The 23,223-nt window shown below is 36.0% G+C and overlaps 1 protein-coding gene across 2 annotated transcripts in view; it reads left to right on the top strand.

Annotated features, from left to right (window-relative positions):
* RNF145 (ring finger protein 145) overlaps positions 1–23,223 on the top strand; it is a 65,782-nt gene that overhangs the window by 29,751 nt on the left and 12,808 nt on the right. For both annotated transcript variants that reach the window (XM_082650539.1, XM_082650538.1), the window contains exons 4-8: positions 5,964–6,055; positions 13,708–13,943; positions 16,415–16,590; positions 19,983–20,123; positions 22,627–22,809. In XM_082650539.1, the coding sequence (XP_082506665.1) occupies positions 5,964–6,055; positions 13,708–13,943; positions 16,415–16,590; positions 19,983–20,123; positions 22,627–22,809 (828 nt within the window). The remainder of the gene's footprint in view (positions 1–5,963; positions 6,056–13,707; positions 13,944–16,414; positions 16,591–19,982; positions 20,124–22,626; positions 22,810–23,223) is intronic.

The following is a 23,223-nucleotide window of genomic DNA, read 5'->3' as shown; positions in this document are numbered from 1 at the left end:
TTACTCATATAATGAAGCTGACTCTCCTTAAGTGAATAAAAACTAGTTTAGAATATGTTTATAAAATGGGTATAACTTGCATTTCACAAGAATTAAACTTTAGAAAATCCATGGGCACAGCTCAGTATGAACATTTAATATTAATATTCTAATTGAACTCATTAGAATTTGATAAATGTCAGGTTCTTTAATACTTAAAATTCTAAACTATGCTTTTCATTTTGAGTGATCTAAGGAATGTATTTTACAGCGTCAACCCTACTTTAAAATTGAGACAATCCAGAACTACAGGGAAAAAAAGAGAAATTGTACAAAGTGACATGACCATTACTGTGAGAGTGTTTTCATGGTTTACATCCACAGTTAAGTGTTTTTCTCTAAAATTTTAAACTTCATTATTCTTAAATGCCTTGTGTTATTGTTAGGTTTATGAACCAATGTATCAATTTTGTACATGTATGACTTAAGAGCCCATGGGTCTCAAATGATAAAAGTGTACTCTTTTTCATCCTTGTCTTGGGTGTGTAACTATGATTTCAAATGTAAAACTTTCCCAAGAGTTACTTATGTGTCAATACAGATAACTAGGTCTCCATTTTATGAAAGCTTGTGTAATTCAAAGCTATAGATGAGGGGTTGTCTCTTTTGGAACTGTTAGCATTTTGGGCTGTGTCATTCTTTGCTATGGAGCAGTTGTGTGCATTACAGGATGTTAACAACACCCTGTCTCTGCTAACAGATTGCAGAATACCCCTTCCGCACAATTGTGAAACCAGAAAGTATCACTAATTGCCAAACGTTGTCACCCGGGGAACAAGATTTTTTCATTTGAGAACTGTTGTTAGATAAAGGAATTGTAAAATGAATTTTATCATTATACACTCAACTCCTAATTTTGACAGGAATAAAATTGGTCCATTTCAGTGTCAGATATGTTCTCTTCTTTTGAACATTATCAGATCAAGGCACTAAATATTTAGTAGGTGGTCAGAAAGAAGCTGAAGAGAGAAAATAGGGTGGCCGTGTGGCAGAGAAGATTTAAATGATGAAACTGGGTAGATGAACTGTTCAATTGCTAGTACAATGCTTAGGGTGTGGTAGGTACTCAAACCCCGGTGTTTGAACATCTCGGAATTCCCTAGTGGCCCAGTGGTTAGGACTCTGCACTTTCTGGTTGGGGAACTAAGATCCTGCATGCTGCACTGTGCGGCCCAAAAAAAAAAAAAAAAAAAATCTCATCTGGGATCTCTTAAATTGAACAGTGCCTTTTTTTCGCACATATTGCGAAAGATAACTTGGAGGGCTCACCACTTTGTTCTGTGTACAAATAGATTAGGTTTCTTTGGAATTAATATTGTTTGAAAGCTTTAAGTGGCCAGAATGTACAGATTGTTCCTAGGTTGTTCAGTGACGCAGCCAGGTTGCTTGAGAGACTTAGAAATAAAGGTCTTTAATCAGCTGATGAATTGATAAGCTCCTAGGTTTTGTTGTTATTTATTTTTTTATAACTTGTATACTTCTCTTTATAGCAAGAGTTTTTCCTATTGTAAGCTATCCTTGGGGCTCTTTTTATACATCTTACACATTCCTTATGCCCCCAAATAGTTGCAACAACAGGAAAGTAGCCTACCACAAGGGGTGTAGAGAAGTGGATTTTCAAAGTGTTCAGTTTACTGGTGCTCAGCGTTAATTGTTAGCATTGCACAGATTGCACAAGTGAGAAAAGAGGTTTAAGAAGGGGAAGATTTTATTCAGTTACAAGCAGAATGCAGGAATTCTTGTTTCTGACTAACTTAATGCATTCTACTCTTTAAATCTAAATTTAAAAATTCTGATACTGCTTTTGAACATTCCATCTGATTCAGTCTTAAAATAGGTATAAAATTCTGTTAAAAATAGAATTTCATGGCTCTTGCCTCAGAATAAATTTTGGCCTAAAATGACTCATGGAATTTTGGATAATTCTTTCTCTGGATCCTTCTTATTTAGGCTTACTGTCTTGTTTTTTACTGTTGTAAGTGACCCACTCCGTTGAAACTGAGTAACCAAGAGTTTTCATTGCCAGCATGAGATTCCCTGAAGTTGTACATCACTTAGATATAGAGATCTTTGTTAATGTTGCCAGTTTTGTTTTTTTTTTTCACCAGTTTTTCTGTATAGTTTGGGAGGCAGTGCTCAGATTCTTCTCTCAGAAGAGATAGGTAAGTAGTGGCTGCTTGGCAAGACGAGTAGTTTAGCCTCCACCAAAGCCACTGCCCTGGCTCTGGCAAGCCAAGCTCGGCCAACCCAAAGGGACTGCAGGCCTTCTGGGTCTGGCTGTCTTTACTGAGGTGGGGCCTATTGGTGAGTCAGCCAAACAGAGAAATTCTGAAGACTGTCTTGAGAGATAGGAGTTGAGCAAAGGGGAGAGGGTCTGAGGTGCCTTGGAAAGATGTTAATTTCTTTGGTAGGGTGATTGATGCAATGACAGGTCGGGCAGTCCTGGGAGAGGCTGCAGCATTGAGAGAGAGCTGTTCATAGGGTCTTAGAAGAGGGCAAAGTGGGAGAGCTAGTGGGCAGAAACTGCTTAAACTCAGGGTGTTGTCATTGTGGCCTAAAGGTTGGAGATTATTCTGGAATGTAGTCGTCCCTTAGTGTCCTATAATCTCAACAAACCACAGAGTAATGAAACATGGAAAGAGAAAAAGAACTAAAAAGAAAATCATAAAAAGAATTAGAAAGTTAAGAGGAAACTTTAAAAACAACAACAACAGGGCTTCCCTGGTGGCACAGTGGTTGAGAGTCTGCCTGCCACCTGCAGCCTGCTGATGCAGGGGACACGGGTTCGTGCCCCGGTCCGGGAAGATCCCACATGCCGCGGAGTGGCTGGGCCCTGTGAGCCACGGCCGCTGAGCCTGAGTGTCTGGAGCCTGTGCTCCGCAACGGGAGAGGCCACAACAGTGAGAGGCCGCGTACCGCAAAAAACAACAACAACAACAACAAAACCACCAAAGAAACATAGGGTAGGATAATAGAAAAGGAAATAGTTGCATTAAACCCTTTAAAATAACCCTATGAAATAGAATGAGAGGTAAAATAAGTGATATTTAAAATAAAAAGACAGAAAAAACTAGCTAAATGGAAAAATATGAATCTAGAAATGAAGATAATAGAAGATAATTTTTAAATAGAGTTGTGAATATAAAAATAAAAATTTAAAAGACCATTACAGCATTCTGTATTTTTTTCTTACAGCATTTGTCACAATTGTAATTTAATAATGGTTAGCATGAGTATTTGTTTAATGTATGTCTCCTCTCCTGGTTTGTAAGCTTCATCCTAACAGCAACTGTGTCTTTCTTGTCTACCGCAGTATTTTCAGGGCCTAGCAGTGTGCTAGCAACATAGGTATACAGCAGATTCTTTTTGAGTTAGAATAAAAAAGTATAGAAAATATTAATTTTCCTTAGAAGTTTTGTTATGTGAAATTAGAATTTAAGGTAAGGGACTAAAGAAAAAGAGGCTTTTAAAAAGAGGGTAAGCTGAAGTAGGCTAGGAAATAATACAAAACAATTAGCAAATGTCTCAGCAATAAGAAATTCTTGATAATGTTGAGTTTCCTGAGTTTCTTATGAAACATCAGTAATATGATGACAAAAGCAAATGTGAGAGAAAATAAGACAGGGAACCCAACTCTGTCATCTCCTCCCCTCACCCCTCTCTGTGAGAGAGCTCCTGGGACTGAGGTCCTTTTGGTCCATCTTTTGGCTTTTCCCCTTGGAGGTAGTGCTCTTGTAGGCCCCCCTTTTTTACTGAGGTGAAATTCACATAACAAAATTAACCTTTTAAAGCGAACAGTTCACATAGTACGTTCATAATGTTGTATAACTGTCACCATTATCTAATTCCATTTTCATCACCCCAGAATGAAACCTGCAACGCTTAAATAGTTGTTTCCATTCCCTCTCCCCCCATCCCGTGGCAAACACCAACCTGCCTTTTGTCTTTATGGGTTGTCCCTGGCCTCTTTTTACTTTTTAATTTAATTTTTTTAAAGTCTTTATTGGATTTGTTACAATATTGCTTCAGTTTTATGTTTTGGTCCTTCAGCCGCTAGGAATGTGGGATCTTAGCTCTCTGACCCAGGATCAGACCTGCACGCCCTGCATTGGAAGGCGAAGTCTTAACCACTGGACTGCCAGGGAAGTCCCACGTGGCCTCTCTTTAAACTGGATCTATTTGAGAGGGATGTGCTATGGCCAAAAAGAAATTATTTGGCTTTAAAGGCCTAGGTAGTACTGGGACTCAGAGCTACATCTCTTTAAAATATAAATTTATTTCTTTAATAGCATTTTCAAAGACTTCGTAAGCGTACATGGTAGTTATGTGTCTATTTTATTTTAAACTTCATAATTCTCTTAATTCTTTAGCTTTCTATCTTAAAGCTATATAAAATATAATAATTACATTGACGGTTACCTATACTACACTAGTAATCAGATATTTATATATAATTTGCACGTGTAGCGTTTGTGTCTCTCTACATTAAAACAGGATTTCAACCACTGACCTTCTGGAGTGGGTACTTCTTTGTTGTGGGGGCTGTTCTGTGCACTGTAGAATGCTTTAGCAACATCTTGGCTTAGGTGCCAGTAGCACCCCTCCACCCTTCCAAGCTGTGACAACTAAAAATGTCTCCAGACATTGCAGACTATCCCTTCAGGGGCAAAATCACCCCTCGTTGACAGCCACTGCATTAGAATCATTCCCCTTGAGAATTTGGCTTTCTCTTTACTAGAAAGAGACTTTATTTGTTAAAAATAATCCTCCTAGAGTTATAGAGGAGAATTGCAAAATCACCCAAGAAGCTTAGTCATTCATTGGTTTTTATAATTGTTCCCAAAACTGCTTTAAATTTTTATTTTAGTTTTTAATGTTGATTTTTGGCAATACTCTGCTTGCTGATTATGTAAAGGTCATTTCTTGTTTGGCTATGTTATGCTGAAGGAATTCAACTTGATTGCCTAATAGGAAGTAATTTCATGGAAAAAGTAAATACAGCCATCTGAGTTTTTCAGAAATACTTGAAACATTAAAACTATTAAAGTACAGTGAATAAAGCATTCAGCAATTGAAGAAAAGGAGAATTTTTTTTAACACAAACTTTCCTACTTTGATGTCAGAAGAACTTAAGACAACCATGTTCTACTATTACCACTGAACTTATTGATAATAAAGTAAATTCTCCCTTTTTGTGCTTCTTGCCTCTGCCCTAAAAGTTCTGTTTTCTCAGAGTGTAAAGACTCTTTGGCCAATACTTAAATCTTGTTATTTCTCAGTGATCAATGTTAAATGAATTAAATTTTAAAAGGAATATTTGATTTGATTTAAAATTTATCTCAAAATAAGTTTGTAGCCTACAAAATATTATAATTCTAATTATAGATTCCCTGTAGACTTGAAAGTGACAGTTTTTAAGGATTGTTCTGCTACAAGCTAGTTTGCTAGCTAGTTTGTGATTTTACCTGTAACTAGTTAAGTATAACTTGGGACAAAACTTTGGGGAAAAGAAGATGGGAGGGATGATGGAAGCTAGTCAAAAGAGGGGAAATTCAATGTAATAGTATTAGGTGTTATCAGTTAAGTAGTAGGGTTGAGAGATGGCATCTCAACTGGCTTTTTCCTGGGCATAAATTATTTAATAAGGTCGTGGGAAGAAAGAAAATCCCACAAAGTAGAGCCTTGGCTGCTTCTCTGCATAGTAAAATTCAGTTTCAGTAAATTCTCTTTCCAGTGCATGGACGAAGGAGATGAAGGCCATCCCTCTATAATTTTTTGTACCTAAAGTTTTCCTTAGTATAGATGTGGATAGAGGTGTTATTAACATAATATGCTTTTTATAAGAATGCTGTGCTATAGCAGCTTCTATCTCCCATATGTGCTTGGAATGTATCTAATACATTCTTATCATTTTACTTATTTAGGGACTACGTTAGGAGTGAACTGGAGTCCGCCTATGAAGGACCAATGTATTTAGAACCTCTCTCCATGAATCGGTTTACCACAGCCTTAATAGGTAAGTATTATAAAAGAATTAAAAGTGTACGTAGGAACCAACCAATCTTAATTACTATTTTCTAAAATTGGTTCATACTTAATACAAAAAACTGGAAAACTCAAAAGTTATTCATGATGACTTTCAAAACATAGCCATTGTTAAATGTTAGTCTTTTTCTTTCATACATAGGTGTTTCTTATTTTACATGTTTATGATCACATATAGCCTGTAGTTGCTTGTGTTTTTTTAAGGGTAATGTAAGTATTTGGGAAGATTAATTTTAAAATAAAGCTAATAATTACTTTGTAAGATTAAAATGAAATACGTAATGTCTTAGTATTGTTTACTGTTGTTGAAAGCCATTATCCTATAGTCAAAAATAAAGTGCCAGAAACATCAAGAACTTGAGACATGATTGAAATATTCAGGTAGCAGAATGCTTAAAACAGAAGTGTTGGCTAGGACCCCAAAACAATATAGATACAGTCCAAAGTGAAATACTAGACCCTACCATGCCAAAGTTGCAAAAAACAAAGTGAGAGAAAACCTCTCAGTGTTGTGGCCTCTCCCGTTGCGGAGCACAGGCTCTGGACGCGCAGGCTCAGCGGCCATGGCTCACGGGCCCAGCCGCTCCGCGGCATGTGGGATCTTCCCGGACCAGGGCACGAACCCGTGTCCCCTGCATCGGCAGGCGGACTCTCAACCACTGCGCCACCAGGGAAGCCCATAGTATGTAATTCTTAAATTCACCCATGTAGAGGGTGTTAAGAGGTTGAATGTTGGGATTTGAAGGAGGATTTCTTTAGGGAGCTGTTTTCTCTAAAATACCTGCTGGGCCCTTCTCATTTAGAGAATTTAGTGGTAGACCATTTGGAGACACATATTTTTTTGTGGCTTAGTGGGGATACTACAGACTGGTGTCCAACCTAGGCCTGCAATATCTAAAGCTACACCATCCAAAACAAGCCACATGTGGCTTGTGAGCCCTTGAAATGTGACTAGTCCAAATTAAAATATACTGTCGTGTAAAACACATCCAATTTCTCAAACGTAGTACAAAAACGATGTAGACTGTCTTGTTAATTTTTTAATATAGATTGAATGTCTATGTGATAATATTTGGGAAATACTAGATTAAATAAAATATATTATTAATTAATTTTACTTTTTTTTTACCTTTATAAAATGATGCTACCAGAATATTAAACATTATATATATGGCTTGTATTATAATTCTAGTCTGATATAAAGGCCAGCACTGGGCTGGCTGGCTGGCTGTTGAGTTTCTGACCATGGAGTGAAAATGTCTTGAGAGGTTCTCCTGTATCATCTAATCTGTGTAGGCAAAGAATGTTAGTTTACTATGGACTAGATGAGGGCCCCAAGAGTCAATGGAATTTTCTTAGGTCCTCCCAAGACGGCCCTTAAAAAGGATGAGAAGACTCCAACAGGGATTGAATTTAAGGAGCTGAGGAAAGAACCAAAAACAGCCAGAGGAGGGTACATAACAAGCATCAAGGGTACTGCAGATGAGAGATCCACAGTGATGGGAACAATCAGAAGAATCCTTAAAAGTGCCCAGGAGAAAGGAGATCCATTTTAAATACGCCAACTGTAGGGAGCACCAATACCATACCATTGTAAGAACATAGTTCAGTAAGAATTTTCTACTTCCCTCCCTCTCCTTCCCTGCCTGCTTCAGTCGTGAGTAAGTCAGGAAAAGTGTGAGATTGTGCTGGCAGAGAAAGAGGAAGAAGATTGCCTTAACCTCTCTACTCCCTCTCACAATTGCAGGTTTTCTGTTATGCCGTAGGAGGCCTCAGCTGGAATAAAGGAAAACCCTCAACTTTAAATCAGTTTCAAAGTTTTGTTTGTTATTAGATTGAGATTAGATTAGATTAGATTAGATTGTATAACCTGTGCTAGATTAGAAAAGGTATGGGACTTGCCTTAGGGGCAGGAGAACACTCAGTTCACAGAGTGGCTTTTAAGACAGTAAGACACAAAAATAATGTTGCTTTATGGCTATATCCCATGAATTGGTATATTCAGTAGTGGTGACATCCAAGTATGAAAATATTTGCTAGGTTAGAAAACTCATAAAGTGTTCTCTTTTATTCTATAATGGACGCAATTTAGTATAAATCTGTGTATTTCCTTAAATTTTTCCTATCAGTGGTTATGATAGTGTGTTTACTCAACTAAGATTCAATTAATTGGAAATAAAACAAAATCCGTAAACTATTAAGTAGCAATTTTCTTTAGACTTTGATTTTAAAGTAACTTTCTACTCCTTTTCTTCCATTTCACTAATGAACTTTTAATGAAAAATTAAGTAATTTGAATATGCCATCATTTCTTAGGATTACAGACTTCTTGGAGATAGTTCTTACAGTGGAATTCTGAAATCCAAAGAGTACATTGTGATTTTGATTTATTCAGAATTGTCAGTTGGAATAGGCATGTCAAGTTAAACAACTTCCTTTTCTCCTGGAGCTATAGGAAAGATTTCCACTAACAGTATGACTCCTTCCTTCTTTCACCTAAATAAGAGGAGTAGTCTTCTCTTAAAGAGAATCACAGCATATGAGTCATAGTCTTCTGTGAAAGAAGATAAATTAAATGAGGCCTGTAACCCCAGAGCTGAACACCGAATGTGCTGTCCTAGACTTATGGGAATTTTCAGAGCTTAAAGGAAGTTTACAGCATGCTGAACAAGGAAATTTTTTTTTTTTTAAGAAGAAAAAAGAGAATTTTATTTGAGCCAAACTGACGATTATAACACAGGGAGCAGATTCTCAGAAAGCTCTGAGAATTTGAAAAAGGAAATTTAAATATCATAGCTGTGAGTACAGTGAAAGTAAGACATACCAGAATGAAAATTCCTAATCATTCCTAATATTAAAGCATTTCCTCTGAGTATTTTATTTCTTTCAGAGTTTTAGCTAATTTTTTAATCAAAGAAATATACTTACTTTTAAAACTCAAGAAATACCACAATTTTATGATGAAAATCGGTTTTCTCCTGTACCACTCCTCTCTACTCTCAGGTATCATTCCGCAGAGGCCTTTCTCCTTTCAACTCACCTAACTTTTCCCTGCTGTTTTCTCTTTTGTCCCCTTCTGGAAATTCTCTTAATTGGTAAGGTTCCTCCCACATTGAGCCCCTAATTTTCTTACTGTTCCATTTTCCTTTTTCTCTCTCTCTGTCTCTCTCTTTGTTTTACTTTCTGAGATTTCCCAACTTTATCTTACAACCCTTTTGTTGTTATATATTTTAATATCCTGGAGTTTGTTTTCTTTTTATTGTGACAGTCTTTTAAATTTCTTAGATATATTATTTACTTTGAAGCTTGCTTTTTTTTTTTTTATGGTACATGGGCCTCTCACTGCTGTGGCCTCTCCCGTTGCGGAGCACAGGCTCAGTGGCCGTGGCTCACGGGCCCAGCCACTCCACAGCATATGGGATCCTCCCGGACCGGGGCACGAAGCCGTGTCCCCTGCATCGGCAGGCGGACTCTCAACCACTGTGCCACCAGGGAAGCCCCTGAAGCTTTCTTTTGTTCCTTGCGTTCTCTCCATTTGTTTTGGTCTTTGCCTTACCTGGGACAGCAGTATTTCTTAAGCCTGGATTAGAATCACCTGGTTATATTACATAAAAAATTATAAATACTGATGCCTAGACCCCATATGAGGCTGATAAACTGTAAGTTTTACTTAAATATCCTTGTGTGATCATTTGTATTAAAGTGAGTTATTAAGTTGTCGATTGGAATCTCTTTAAGGCTTACCAACGGGTATGTTTCACATTTGGTGTCAAGTGCGACTGGCTGTTTTTGGGGGGACCCCTAAGTGTGTGTATTTGTAGGTCTTTTCACTTGGACTTGGGTCAGTTTCCCCAAAGAAGAATCTTTCTGTCTCCTGTAGGGGAGGCTAGTGTCAGTGACAAGAGCTGGGTGGCAATAAACATGGCAGCAGTGTTTGGAGATCTAGAGTGATCTCATCCTTCTGGGTGCAGACTTTTATTTTAATCTCTGTTTTTCATTTGGGCACTGCACCTCACCTCTGCCCTGAGCTGTGCACAGTGCCCAGGAGCCTATTTCAGCCTTTCTGGAGAGCAAAATTCAGTCTTCTTCTCAGGGTGGGGAAAGAGTAGTGGCCTGATAGTTGTTTTCTAGCCCCTAAGATTTTGTTGACTTATCTTACTAGGTGGCCTCTTCTCAGTTTTCTTTTTCTATTTCTTTCTTTTTTTTTTTTTCTGAGGGTAGAAAGTGAGATTTATTGAGTACACTGTGGGGGAGACCAAGAGGGGGTCTACGCTGGGGGAGAGAAACTGGGCTTCTTTTATGGTCCCCTCTGGTCACCCTTGGGTTAATGTTCCACCCGTTTGGTGGTTAGGGCTGGGTGTGTCATAGCTCTATCTGCCTGGAATGCCAACTGCTTGTGACTACTGATAATTTCCCGTTGTGGGGAGAGTGCATTTGTCTTATCTTAAAAGGACCGCCCCAGCCTAAGATGGCTGTTCTTTTGTTAAGCTCTACATTTCCCCCCTGTCAGATCAGCAGAGTCAAATCATTGACATCTGGGCAACGACATCATCTTGGGCTACTTCCTGCTGAGAAAGGGTGACATTGGGTCCCAGTTGGCTTTGCTGGTCGGCTGTGGGGCTGTGGGATTCTGTGTGAATAGAAATTTTGGGAGGCCTGTTTGAGAGTAGTCAACTGTATTGATTCTAGAGGTTGGAATCCTTGTCTTGTCACCATTTGTAGCTTGATGGAATGAAGTTGGTTTTGTAGCAACTTGTTTGACGTACTTGGTGACGTTGGTGGATCAGGATGGAAAGAGAAAAGAGGATTTCACAGTGTGCCTGGATTTGCCCCAGACGAGCTGCCGCTGCCGAATGCACCAGGTGTTAGAAGTGAGGAGTCCCAAAGCTAGGCCCAAAGGACACTACCACCCCATCGGGCAGGGACAGTCAGTCGATATGGGACTGGGCTTTAGGTCCGCCAGAGAGTCAGGATGTGCAATCCCTGGTCTCCAGGGACCTTAGACCATCGGCAGTGTTGAAGAGGAGAAAAGACTTTCCAGAATGTAGCCCTTGGGGTGACAGTGAGTCGGAGCCCGTCTGGAGACCTTGGGTCCCGCTGAGCAATAACCCTGGCCGGGGACCTTCAATTGCCCCAAGTCATTAGGCCCATCACTACTATTGGAAGACTGATTAGAAAAGGCAGACAGAGGCATTCCCTGTATGGGCCACCAAAATGCTGTGGAATGTGGTGATGGGGCTGGCAATGTGGGTGGTAAAAGAATTCACCGAGCCAGAAGTGAGGGTAGAAAGCGAGATCTATTGAGTACACTGCAAGGGAGCAGAGGGTGAGAGCAAGCTGTAGGGGAGGGGATCTGCCTCAGTTTTCTTTATTATTAGGTGTTTTTCTCTTTCTTAATGCCTTTATGAATGTTTTTCATGTGATTTGAATATCAGTTCTTTAAAGGCTAAAATTAGTACTTTGTGGGAAAAAATACCACATATGTTACATACAGTGTAGTAGATTGTTAATACATTTTCAGCTTTGTATAAAAATAGTTGCAGTTTTTTAATTCTTCTAAAAATAATATGGATAGAACACAAATTAGAATCTAAAAATATTGTTTTGCTTTTCATTGGCAAGAAGGAAGAGAATTTGACTGATTCCTAAATTAATTTGGAAGATGACATGTTCAAGAATTTCTAAGAAATTCTGAGAGGAGCAATAAGAGGAGACTTGTCCAGTCAGTGAAAAGGAATAGTGGGCACTGTCATCAGAGTAGAGCACTGAAAAAAATTAGCAAGTTCTGACACAGACACAAAATACACAGAAGATTCTGAAGTATACCAAAGTGGCATTTCAAATTAATGAGAAAAGAATTGGATGATTCCAATAGCTAGTTTTGAGACAACTGACTACACATCTGGAAAAACAAACATAGGTCTTTACTTTTTACCTTATTCTAAAATACTTTCCATATATATTAATTTTTAAATTAAAGAAAATATAGGTGATTACATGTATGATCTTGAGTAGGGGGAGCCATATAATTAACCATGGCACCAGAAGTAGAAACCATTAAGGAAAAGATTGATAGGTTTGACTCTTTATAATACAAACTTCTATACTATGAGAGAAAAAGTTATTAAAATACTCAAATGACAGATTGGGAAAATAGAATCATATGATAAAGGAGGTTAATATCTTGATCAAACAACAGAAGGCTACATATCCTAGTAAAAGAATAGACAAAGAATGTGAACAAACGTTTTGCCAAATAATTGCAAATGCGTTTACATGTTGATTGGACAAAAAGTTCGTTTGCGTTTTTCTGTAAGGTTATGGAAAAACCTGAACGAACTTTTTGGCCAACCCATTACTTATTGGTAATGTTCAGTGCTACTGGTAAACGACAAAATACAAATTTAACAAAAACTTAGAAAATATTCCTTGCCCTTCCCTTTCTTAAATTATTTTCACTGTTGACAGGTAGGTGAGAAAATGGGCACCCCTGTACACTGTGTGTTTTGTGTCTGTAGGGCAATTGACAGTATGTGTTAAAAGCCTTAAAAAATGTTTCTTCTGACTCAGTAATCCCACTTATAGGAATTTAGGCTAAGAAAATATTAGGAAATGTGCTCCAAGTAGTTTATACAATGTCATAAATGTACAGGCTTATTCATAACAAAGCATTTTATAATTATGAAACATTTGAAAATAGCCAAATGCTAATATTGTCATGTGCATTCAGTTTTTTAACTAAAAAAACAACAAAAGCCTTTATTTATTTATTTGAGAGATATATGCATAATATGTATTAAATGAAAAAAGTTGATTGTGTGTATGCTATAATCTCCTTTATATAAAACATTTGTGTATATTCACATGCATAGAATAAATCTGAAAAGGTAACAATATGAATAACTTTGAGCACTGCCTAGGTTTCAGATAAAATGCTAAGGCTTTACGTGCAATACCTTATTTAATGAACACGACATTAACAGTGCTACCTTTGGGTGACAGGATTGTAGGAGATTGAGGCTTCTTTTTCCTTTTTCCTTCTCTGTATTTCCTAACTTTTCTATAATCATGCATAATCCTCTGTGAGAAGAATTTGTTGTTTAAACTTCTCAGTTTTAACTTCTCATTATTGAGTCATTTGGGAAGGCTTGCATGGTCCTGTAGAAACAATTAAAGATTGAAAACCTCAGAATAAATCTTGTCACAGCATGATCTTGGACAAGTAACTGTATCTCTTGGATTTTATACTTTCACCTCTAGAGGAGAACAGTTAAATATTGAGGGCCTTTGTAAAAGGAGCTAAATATATTTAGTTGTAACTGAATTCTTTTTTGAATGAGACATTTTAAAAAATTGCCATATTATATATGCCATCTGGAATGTGATGAAGACCAGTGGATATTTGTGCTGCTTCTTTTAAGTTAGTCCTAGGGAATGGGTGCCCAAAATTCACAGAACATGTAATTTTGGTCAGATGAAATTAAAATTTGATTTAAAATATTATCTAAGAGATCCTAACTAAACTCCTTCAAAAGCTGTGTCATCATCCTTTTCAACAGTGTTTTGTTTTTATTTTGTGATTACCAAATCTCGAAATTAAATATGTTCTCCCCCCCATTTTAGGTCAGTTGGTGGTGTGTACTTTATGCTCCTGTGTCATGAAAACGAAGCAGATTTGGCTCTTTTCAGCTCACATGCTTCCTCTCCTAGCACGCCTCTGCCTTGTTCCTCTGGAGACAATTGTTATCATCAACAAATTTGCTATGATTTTTACTGGATTGGAAGTTCTTTATTTTCTTGGGTCTAACCTTCTAGTACCTTATAACCTTGCCAAGTCTGCATACAGAGAGTTGGTTCAGGTAAGACTGTGTAGATAAAATTCTACATAAATATTAAGTATATTAAAGATTTAGTTCACTTTTATTTCACAGTCATGGTCATGGTAACATTATGTTTGACAGTTTCAAAATAGTAACTGTTTTCAACCTAATTAGGAGCATCTGAGATTCTTTATTAAGTTTTATTGAGAGGCAGTAAAGTGAAGTAAGTGCTTCTCCAGAAGCAGATGGTCTGGGTTCTCACTCTGATGCTGCTGTTTACCAGCTGTGTAACCTGGGGTTAGTCACTTAAGTTTACTTATCTGTAAAATGGAGCTAATAATAACTGTTGTACTTAACGCATAGGGTAGCCGTGAGATTTGAATGAGTTCAGTGCCAGGTAGATGATATTCAGTGTTAACTATGATAACAAAGACAAGAATGATGTAGAATTGAATACCTAGAGGTCAAATCCTGTTTTTTTCCTGATTATAGCCCTACTGTGAGTACAGTTTTTTCCTTACGTTTGTTTAATAGACTGAGAAGTTAAATAGTTCTGGGCTATGGTATGACAGATTTCATTTAGATGTGGTGCTTGGACTGATTTTGCCAACATAACGTGCTTCTGTCTCTCCTACTTTTATCAGCCTTTGCTCTCAAACAGATTATTTCCAGACACAAACAGTAGGTATTGAGGAGATAAATAGTTCATTTGATTTAATCAGTGAATTTCAGTATATAAAATAGGTCTTAAAACTGACATTGGTATAAAGAGAGTATTAAAATGGACATTCTCTCCTAGCTCTTTACTGTGTGCGTGACCCTAAGGTACAGGAAGCTTTCAGATTGGTCAAACTGATACTACTAAATGAATCCTTTCCTTGTTGTTATTGTTGTGGCCCCAGGGGCAGATTTTCCCAGAAAAATTTCCTAAGCTCTTGGCCTTACCCTGATTCTACTGATTTCTTCATCTTACATAATGATTAACTTGAGCAACTTTCTTGAAAGTAGATCTTCAGAAGAAGATGAAGTTATTTTCATACTCTCATTGAACAGTTTCTTCGTGGGGAAGGGTTGTTGTATGCAGGGTCAGAATGATGAATTTATGTATTTTTTATTTGAATTCAATCTTGTGGAACTACCCTGGTTTGTAAGAAGTGGTAGATATTCAGTAAATATTACTTGGATACTGTTTATTTAGTTACCATAAGGACAAAGCCTCCGTTTTTCAGTGTCATGTTTACCTTCTTGGTTGCCATAAGGTTCTTGTAGCACAAGGTGTTGCAGTTGAAAATAAAGTATAGGTTATGAAATTCGCGACCTGGAAAGAATTGGATAGACAAGAAGTGGAAACTGTCAGGTATTTTAGTGGTCTTTTCCTTGAATGGAAAGAAGGAAAAGTACTCTACCTCTCAGTGATTAGTTTGCTGCTAATAGTAATTTTGCAGCTAGCTGGACAATTTCCTTTTTCTTGCAATATTTTCTAGTTGGGAAAAAATGGGGTTAATCATGACTCAGTTTTAGAAAAAATATTTGATTTACAGATGAAAAAATGTAAATTTAGAATAAGCTACAAGTCAGTGTATTTTTATTTAAGGTCTTTATAGTTTTTGAAAAATTCTGGTGTCACACCGAGCATTCCGGCAAGACCAATTGGCTGCTTAGGTTAGAGCTTGTAACCTACTTGGCAGAACCTTGTTGTGTTACCAGGGTCCAGTCCCTGGCTTAGTAACTCCAGAAACTTGGTTACAGCTGTACTCCTAGGCTGAATCAGATTATGAGAATTAATTCCTCCTAATCAGTCTCATAAGGAATTGTTTTATAAACTAGACAGCTAATTTATTGACTTATAGTAGTTTAATAAACTTTTTTTAGGTGTACCTTTTTCTCTGGTGTTAATACACTTGGCAAACCAAATCATTTGAGAAATGTTGCTTGATAAATACACAGTAGGAGCAAGGGGAAGTGATTTGTCTGAGGGAAAAGACTTCCTGTCTTTGCTCCATCATAAACTTCTCCAATGATTATTCTGTCTTCCATCAAACTACTTCTCATCTGTGACCTTCCTGAATAAACTCTGGAAAATTCTTTTATATTTCCCTTCCTCCTAGCCCCTCAAGCAGTATTGCATTGTTCATGCTAGTCCTGATCATTTTGATTAGACATGAGTAAGTTTACCAAGGCTCCTCACACTCCCTTGACGTAGTTTAACTCTGACTGTGACTTTATTTTGACATTATCCCTGAACTCTTAGGGCAGTTTACTGTTGCCATTTGATGAATGTGTGTCAACAGTTAATAATAATTCAAAGTCAGAAAATTAACAAAGACATGCTAATTCCTACTTGTATGTATAGAGCTAACTTTGAAGGAATTTAGTTGAAATAATCTTGCAAGAAAAGAAAAGCTACTCAGTTTTTCTCTTTCAGTACTTTAGGTTAAACTCTTTTGTGTTTAAATGTGTTTATTGAAGTGATACAAGGTGTTTTCCTAAAGTCCTATTTTCTTACTCAGGTAGTGGAGGTATATGGCCTTCTAGCCTTGGGGATGTCCCTGTGGAATCAGCTGGTAGTCCCTGTACTGTTCATGGTTTTCTGGCTCGTCTTATTTGCTCTTCAGATTTACTCCTATTTCAGTACTCGGGATCAGCCTGCATCACGAGAGAGGCTTCTTTTCCTTTTCCTCACAAGGTAATTAATAAGAGTATACGATACTATATATAACCCTAGGAAGAGAAAACTTTGATCTAGGAATAGTAAGTTTTTCAAATTAACTTTTGTCACTCTTTTTATAGTGCTTCATATTCAATTAAAATAGGATTTTCACTCAGTGGATGCCTAGGTCTGGCAGTGTAAGGAGGTGCTAATATAATAATGGTGGTATATTTGGCTGCACTGTAGACCGTAGTACAGCAAATGATTTGTGGAAAGGTATGTAGCAAATTGTAAAAATGTTTTTTCAATTTCAAGTTAAACTACTGGAAAAGAAATATGTTACTAAAAATAACTATCACTTTGAGTATTTAATATGTGCCAGCCACACTAATAAACACTTCTTCATACTTACTTTTATAGCAGCCCTGCAAGAAAGGTACCTTATTATCATTAGCATTTCAGAGGTAAGGAAATTGTACCAAGAGTAACTTGCCCAGGTGCCAGTGCCAAAAGTAGGGATGCTGACACTCAAACCCCATCTGAGTCCAAATCCTATGACTTACCTATACACTTTCACTATGCCCTGTTATTTTCAATGTTTTGCTTCCGTATTAATATAGAGTCAAATAATGGTAAAATGAGTATATCATAGTATTTTACTATTTAACCTAAAGGAATTCTAAGACTTGGTTTCTAAAATAAATTATTTAAAAAAAATCTTAAGTCATTAGAGTCCTTTTTCTACCTCATTATCTTTGTTGTGAGCTTATCTAGACATTTGTCACTGTTAAATTCCAAGTTTCCATCTCAGTCCCTCAGAATCTAGCAGATGGGTCTACATCTTCATTCCTTGGCTCATTGTCACTTTAAAAGGCAAGAAAGAAACTCTCCTCCTGGGAAGTATAGGCGAATACAACTTTAGAGTTTTAGTTAGTAGAGCTGTTGTTTCGCAGCCATCCAAAATGATGGAGTGTTGTGCACCAAGTGGTGTAGGGGAGGAGAAGTTTAAGACAGATTTACTCTCTTTAAGGAGCATGTTACTTGTTAAGATTGAAAACGTTACAAAGTTAAACAGCAATAAAAATGTCATGGGGCGATACCTATTTTGACAAGTAAGTAAAATAAACTTATTGGTACTGAGTCAGATTTTGTACTTTCTGAGACTTTTAATTAAAAAGTAGCTTTTATAAACATGCAATAAACTGATATCAAACACATTTTAATGGCCAATTCATTGTTTCACTGCTATTTGTTTTTATGTAAGTATCATGGAGATTTTATGCAGAGTTTTAAAATGGTCCAAAAAGTTACTGAATTTAAAGAGAAAGAGAGATATACAGTTCAGTGGTTAGGATAACCTAAGTGTGGGACTGGGATTGGTCATGTTTTAAACCAGATTATTATCCATTGTGAAGCACAATCAAATGAAGCATAGTATAATGTAAGAGGCTTAACAAATCAGTAAGCTATGAATGAATTTGGACTTAACAAAGTAAGAAAATAATGCTGCAATTTTAGGTGAGGCTTAGATATCTTGCCAAAATAATTTTCTTCTTTATTCCTTTTCCATACATAGGATAGATTGCCCCTTCTCTATATAAGAATATTTTAATTTGGTGTTTTATAGAGAAGTTCCTGTGTGGTTCTTTCATTAATTTGTGTCTCTGTAAGCATTGTTCTTTGTCCTTCTTGATGCACTTGTGCGTTAGGTTATGTGTGTATGTTGCTTTGCCAATGAACAACTTACTCTCAAAAAGGAGGATCACAAGTTTACCAGGATACCCTGACTAAAACAAACCAACAAAGCATGGCAAACAAACTGAAAAACAAAAAGAAGGGGTTTTTTGCAGCCAGGAAATAGAAACTAAAATCAATAAAATGTCTCATCGAGGAGAGATGGGAAGAAAAGTTTTATAAATTTCCCAGCCTCTTTCACTTCCCCAAAGCTAGGTTGAAACCTTTTGTTTTCTTTAGTATGCTCTTGAAAAATAGCACCACACATTTTTTTTTTTCCCACACATTTTTTTAAAGTAAGAGAAAAAGAATGTGCTCCTCTTGAAAATGTAATTAAATCATACTGTTTGGGTAAAAAAGATTTCTTTAAAAATAGACACAAAAATAGAGAAATTGTTTGGACATTCAGTAAAACTTTCAGACTTTTCCAATGGCAATGAAGTAAAATTTTTAGTGTTATTTTTAGCCATGATCCTCATATTTTTAAATTACTGGACAATTTGTTGAAACATGGTATATAATGATTTTTCTGAGAAAAATATCAAACATTTCAGAAATTAGACTTTTAAGAATGCCATAAAATTATTTATTCTTTAGCTGTCAACTACCATGATTGGTAGATATTTTGGCTCCTAATGGAAAACCAGACATTTTTTTCCTCATCATAATGCACAGTGGTCTACGTAAAATTAGATGTTTTCACATAAAAAGTAACTTAAAAACAGTTGTGTAAGAAGGATAACCGTGTAGCAGAGGCATGGAGCTACATAGTAAAGGGCAGATACTGATTTGCCTGAATGAATTCCTCATCCATGCAAGACATTATTCACTGAAATTTCAAAACTTGATACCATGCTTTGAATGTTTTTTTATTAGTTGCTTTGTAAATGCTAAATCCAAATTATTGGTACATAATATTACATATATTTGCAAAATACTTGTGAAATTATTCTCAAATGTGTTCAATAAAAGTATTGAATGTATTTCTATAAAATATGAAAGTATTTCCAAGGTTTAGTGCAAGTCCAGTTCTCCTTATTAAAAATTGCTATTAAAATTATTTTGAAATGGTCTTGGGCTATATTCTTGGACATGCTTTTGAAATAACCCAGAAAAGACCTGCATTTACCTACGCCTAAATTAATTAAAATGTAAAGCACCAGTAGCATGGAAGACATTGTTGGAGTGAGAGGAGTCAGGGGCTGCAGAGTCTGCACAGGCCCTACCCCATAGCAGTTTGGTCAGAGAAGGAGTTTTGACAAGGAACCACATTAGCAGTACAGTCTGATCAATTTGAACAGCCAGAACCTTTCAGAAGAACAATGGGCAACTATATACGTTTCTTTTGAATATTATCAGCATGTTAATTAGATTTTCTTAAGGTTTGAACAAGATTTAAGCCTTCAGAGTTTTACTACCTTTGAAGGAGATGATAGTTAATAAAAATAAAAAAGACTGTGTTTCAGATTTGGTGCTATGTGCTGAATATTGGCCAAAGAGTTAGAAAAATGAGGTTAGGATAATAATAAGAATGGATTTAAATTATTAACAGAGTGGTTAGGTGATTTCATCTCAAATTTTGGGTGTTTTCATTGAGGATCAGATCAAGCTTGGTGGTTATTTAAAGGCCTAAGATGTTTCAATTCCAAATAAACAATTTTTATCGGACAATATTTCCCCCCCTTTTTTTCTAGTATTGCTGAATGCTGCAGCACTCCTTACTCACTTTTGGGTTTGGTCTTCACGGTTTCTTTTGTTGCCTTGGGTGTTCTGACACTCTGCAAGTTTTACTTGCAGGGTTATCGAGCTTTCATGAATGATCCTGCCATGAATCGGTAAGTTCTTCACCCTGAATAGCTCTAGACATTTAAATCTTATGTAACTTGAAGAAGGAATGATGAATTTCGTTGTTGATGAATTTTAGAGGAAATGGAATTTTGAGGACTTTTTTTTTGGAATGGTTGCAATATTCAGATTAAAATACTATGAAAAAATAACTAAATTTCTGTGTATAAAAGATGTATTTTTATTATATCTACATAACAATGTATATTAGACACTTTCCTTTCCTAGATTTATTTAAGAGATTTTTGGATAGCTTGCTTTTTCCCATTTGATGTTTGTGTTGCTCTGCTAAAATCAGATTTCTAAATTCGATACTTTCTTAAAGATTTTTCTTTATGTTTGAACATAATTTTGATACTGATTGAAGTTTCAAAGGATGCATTAATGAGGATGCAGAATAGTTATTCCAGTTGTTATTAAATCACTAAGATCAGGTATTAGGAAACTACTTCTAGAACTTGTCATGATTTCTGTTATCTGAATTAACATAGAGGTTTAATGGTTTCATTTATATAAGTTTATGTAACCTCTTCTTAAAGTATTTAAATTTTTATGGACTATTTCATGATTAGTAGATGCTGAGTACCTTGTAAATTGAGGGGAAATTTTAAATTGTTGTGTATTAGTTTTTTAATGACAGAAAAGAAAAAACCTATGCTCTGTAATTTTCCTGCCAGTCCCAGCTAACACCTTTATAATGGAAAAAGGGAGTGGGGACAAGACAGAAAAATAATTCATGTTTAAGTTCACAGAATTCATACCATTCAGAAAGCACAAAATGGAAAATGACAACTTTCTTCCCCTACTTCCCATTTCCTCTCCCCAAAGATAACAGCTATAGATGGTAATTTAAAACATTTCTTATAGGGAAAAGTATATATAGTCTTTTCCACATACTATACACATTGTTCTGTACCTTATCTTGTCACTTAATATGGTTTAGATAGGTTTTTTGTTTTGTTTTTATGTCAACACATACACCTCATTCTTTTCGATGAATGCATAGTATTGCAAAAATAATGTATCTTTTTTTTTTTTTTGCTATTTAAAAATAATGCTGCTATGAGTGTCTTTGTTCATGTCTCTCTTTTTAAACCCTTAATTAGGAAAATTTTAAACCAGTAAAGCTGAGAAAATAGTAAAATGAACCCCTATGTATGTACCTGGCACCCATCTCCAGTAATATGGCCAGTGTTGTGTGTTGTGTGCCCCTGTCAATTCCACCTACCTTGTCCCATAACACCCCCTCCCTAGCTGCATTTGTTTGGAGCAAATCCCAGATATAATATTATTTTACCTCTAAATCTTTTAGGAAAAAACCGTAACTACAATAGAGCATTCATTTCTCATGGAAGAATTCCTTGACATCAGATACCCAGTTGGTGTTCATATTTCCCTAATTATCTGTCTAAATTTTAAAAAACATTTTGTTTGCTCAACTCAGGATCCAAATAATGCCCATGTTGTAGTTGACTGGTATGCCTCTTAAGTCTCTTTCAATATTTAGTTTCCTGCTATCTCTTTATTTTTTCCCTTTAATGTTATTTGTTGAAGACATCGGATTGTTTGTCCTACTTAGTTTTTCAGTCTGGATTTTACTGATTGTATCCCCATGATGTCACATAACATGTTCCATTGTTCACTTTATCTCTCAAATCTGTGTGTGTGTGTGTGTGTATATATATATCTTAAAAATCTATATCTATATATCTTAACTTTTGTAGTACATCCATAGGGTAAATTACTAGTAATATTATTGAATTGAAGGATATGTACATTTTAAATTTATTAGCAATTCTTCTCCAGAAACATTTTACCTGTTTATATCTCAACATTAGTCTGCCCATATTTTTTTACATTCCTTGTCAGTACTTGGGTCATCAGGCTTTGAAATATTTGCTAATTTGTGTATCTGAAAACTGTACCTGTCCTTGGCTCATTTCTCGTTTATTTGTAAGATTCTTTATAATTCAAGTCAATAGGATAAAAAGGTCTTAGGACTTTGTATATATTTTCCATATGGAAATTGAATTTCAAAAAAAGTATTTTTGTTTACGTTTCTGGTTCTTATGGTCTTCTTAAATAGACCTTCCCTACTCCAAGATTATAGAGACATTCACCTGTGGTTCTCTATTTTATAATCGGGATATAGCTCATGATGTAAATATGTATATAATTCAGTGGATATCTAAGAATGGTAGGAGTGTCTGACTCGTTAGCCAAGCCTGGTTTGAATACTTTTATTTATCTGAGAAGTTGCTTTTTTTCTTCTCACTGTATGCTAAAATTATAGCTATTATGTTTTGCACATGTAGTGATACATTATGCTTGTATATTATTACACTGACATTAATATTCTGATCAAGTTCTTTTGTCGAAGTCAGAATAGATCACAAATATGTAATAACAGTCTAAGCCTTTGGATTATTTTCCCTCGGAATTAAATGTGATTCTGATTATTGTTTGTTTTTCCAAAAACGTGTGCTTTTCTAGGGGCATGACAGAAGGAGTTACGCTGTTAATCCTGGCAGTGCAGACTGGTCTGATAGAGCTGCAGGTTGTTCACCGGGCATTCCTGCTCAGTATTATCCTTTTCATTGTTGTAGCTTCTATCCTGCAGTCTATGTTAGAGATTGCAGATCCTATTGTTTTGGCGCTGGGAGCATCTCGAGACAAGTAAGAAACTTCCTAAAAGAAATTTTTGTCATATTGTTTACATAAGTTTGTTGTCTGAAGATCTAGGTATTGTTTAGAGACAAGATGGATAAATAATTGGTATTAGCTTATTAACAAGTTTACCTTTTTATTTTTTGTATGTATTTGACTTTTCTGTTTTTTTTCCCTCAACATTCTTGTATATAAAAAGTCACATTAAAGGCCAAGTAATTACAAATCAGCTTTTTCTTCTTCAGAGAAATGTAGTACTTTTTTATACTTATACAGTTTTAAAATTAAGAATGTAGAGCATAAAATTCAGCACAGTAAATATAACAAATAATATACAATTTTATTCTGTGCAGTGCTAAAGGAGAGGAAGCATTGAGAGAAAGGGCAAATGAAGGAGAGAAAAATAAAGGTTTCAGACAATCA

This window comes from Grampus griseus, assembly GCF_964374135.1.
Source record: "Grampus griseus genome assembly, chromosome: 3".
Lineage (NCBI taxonomy): Eukaryota > Metazoa > Chordata > Mammalia > Artiodactyla > Delphinidae > Grampus > Grampus griseus.
This window is presented reverse-complemented; position numbering and strand designations above follow the sequence as displayed.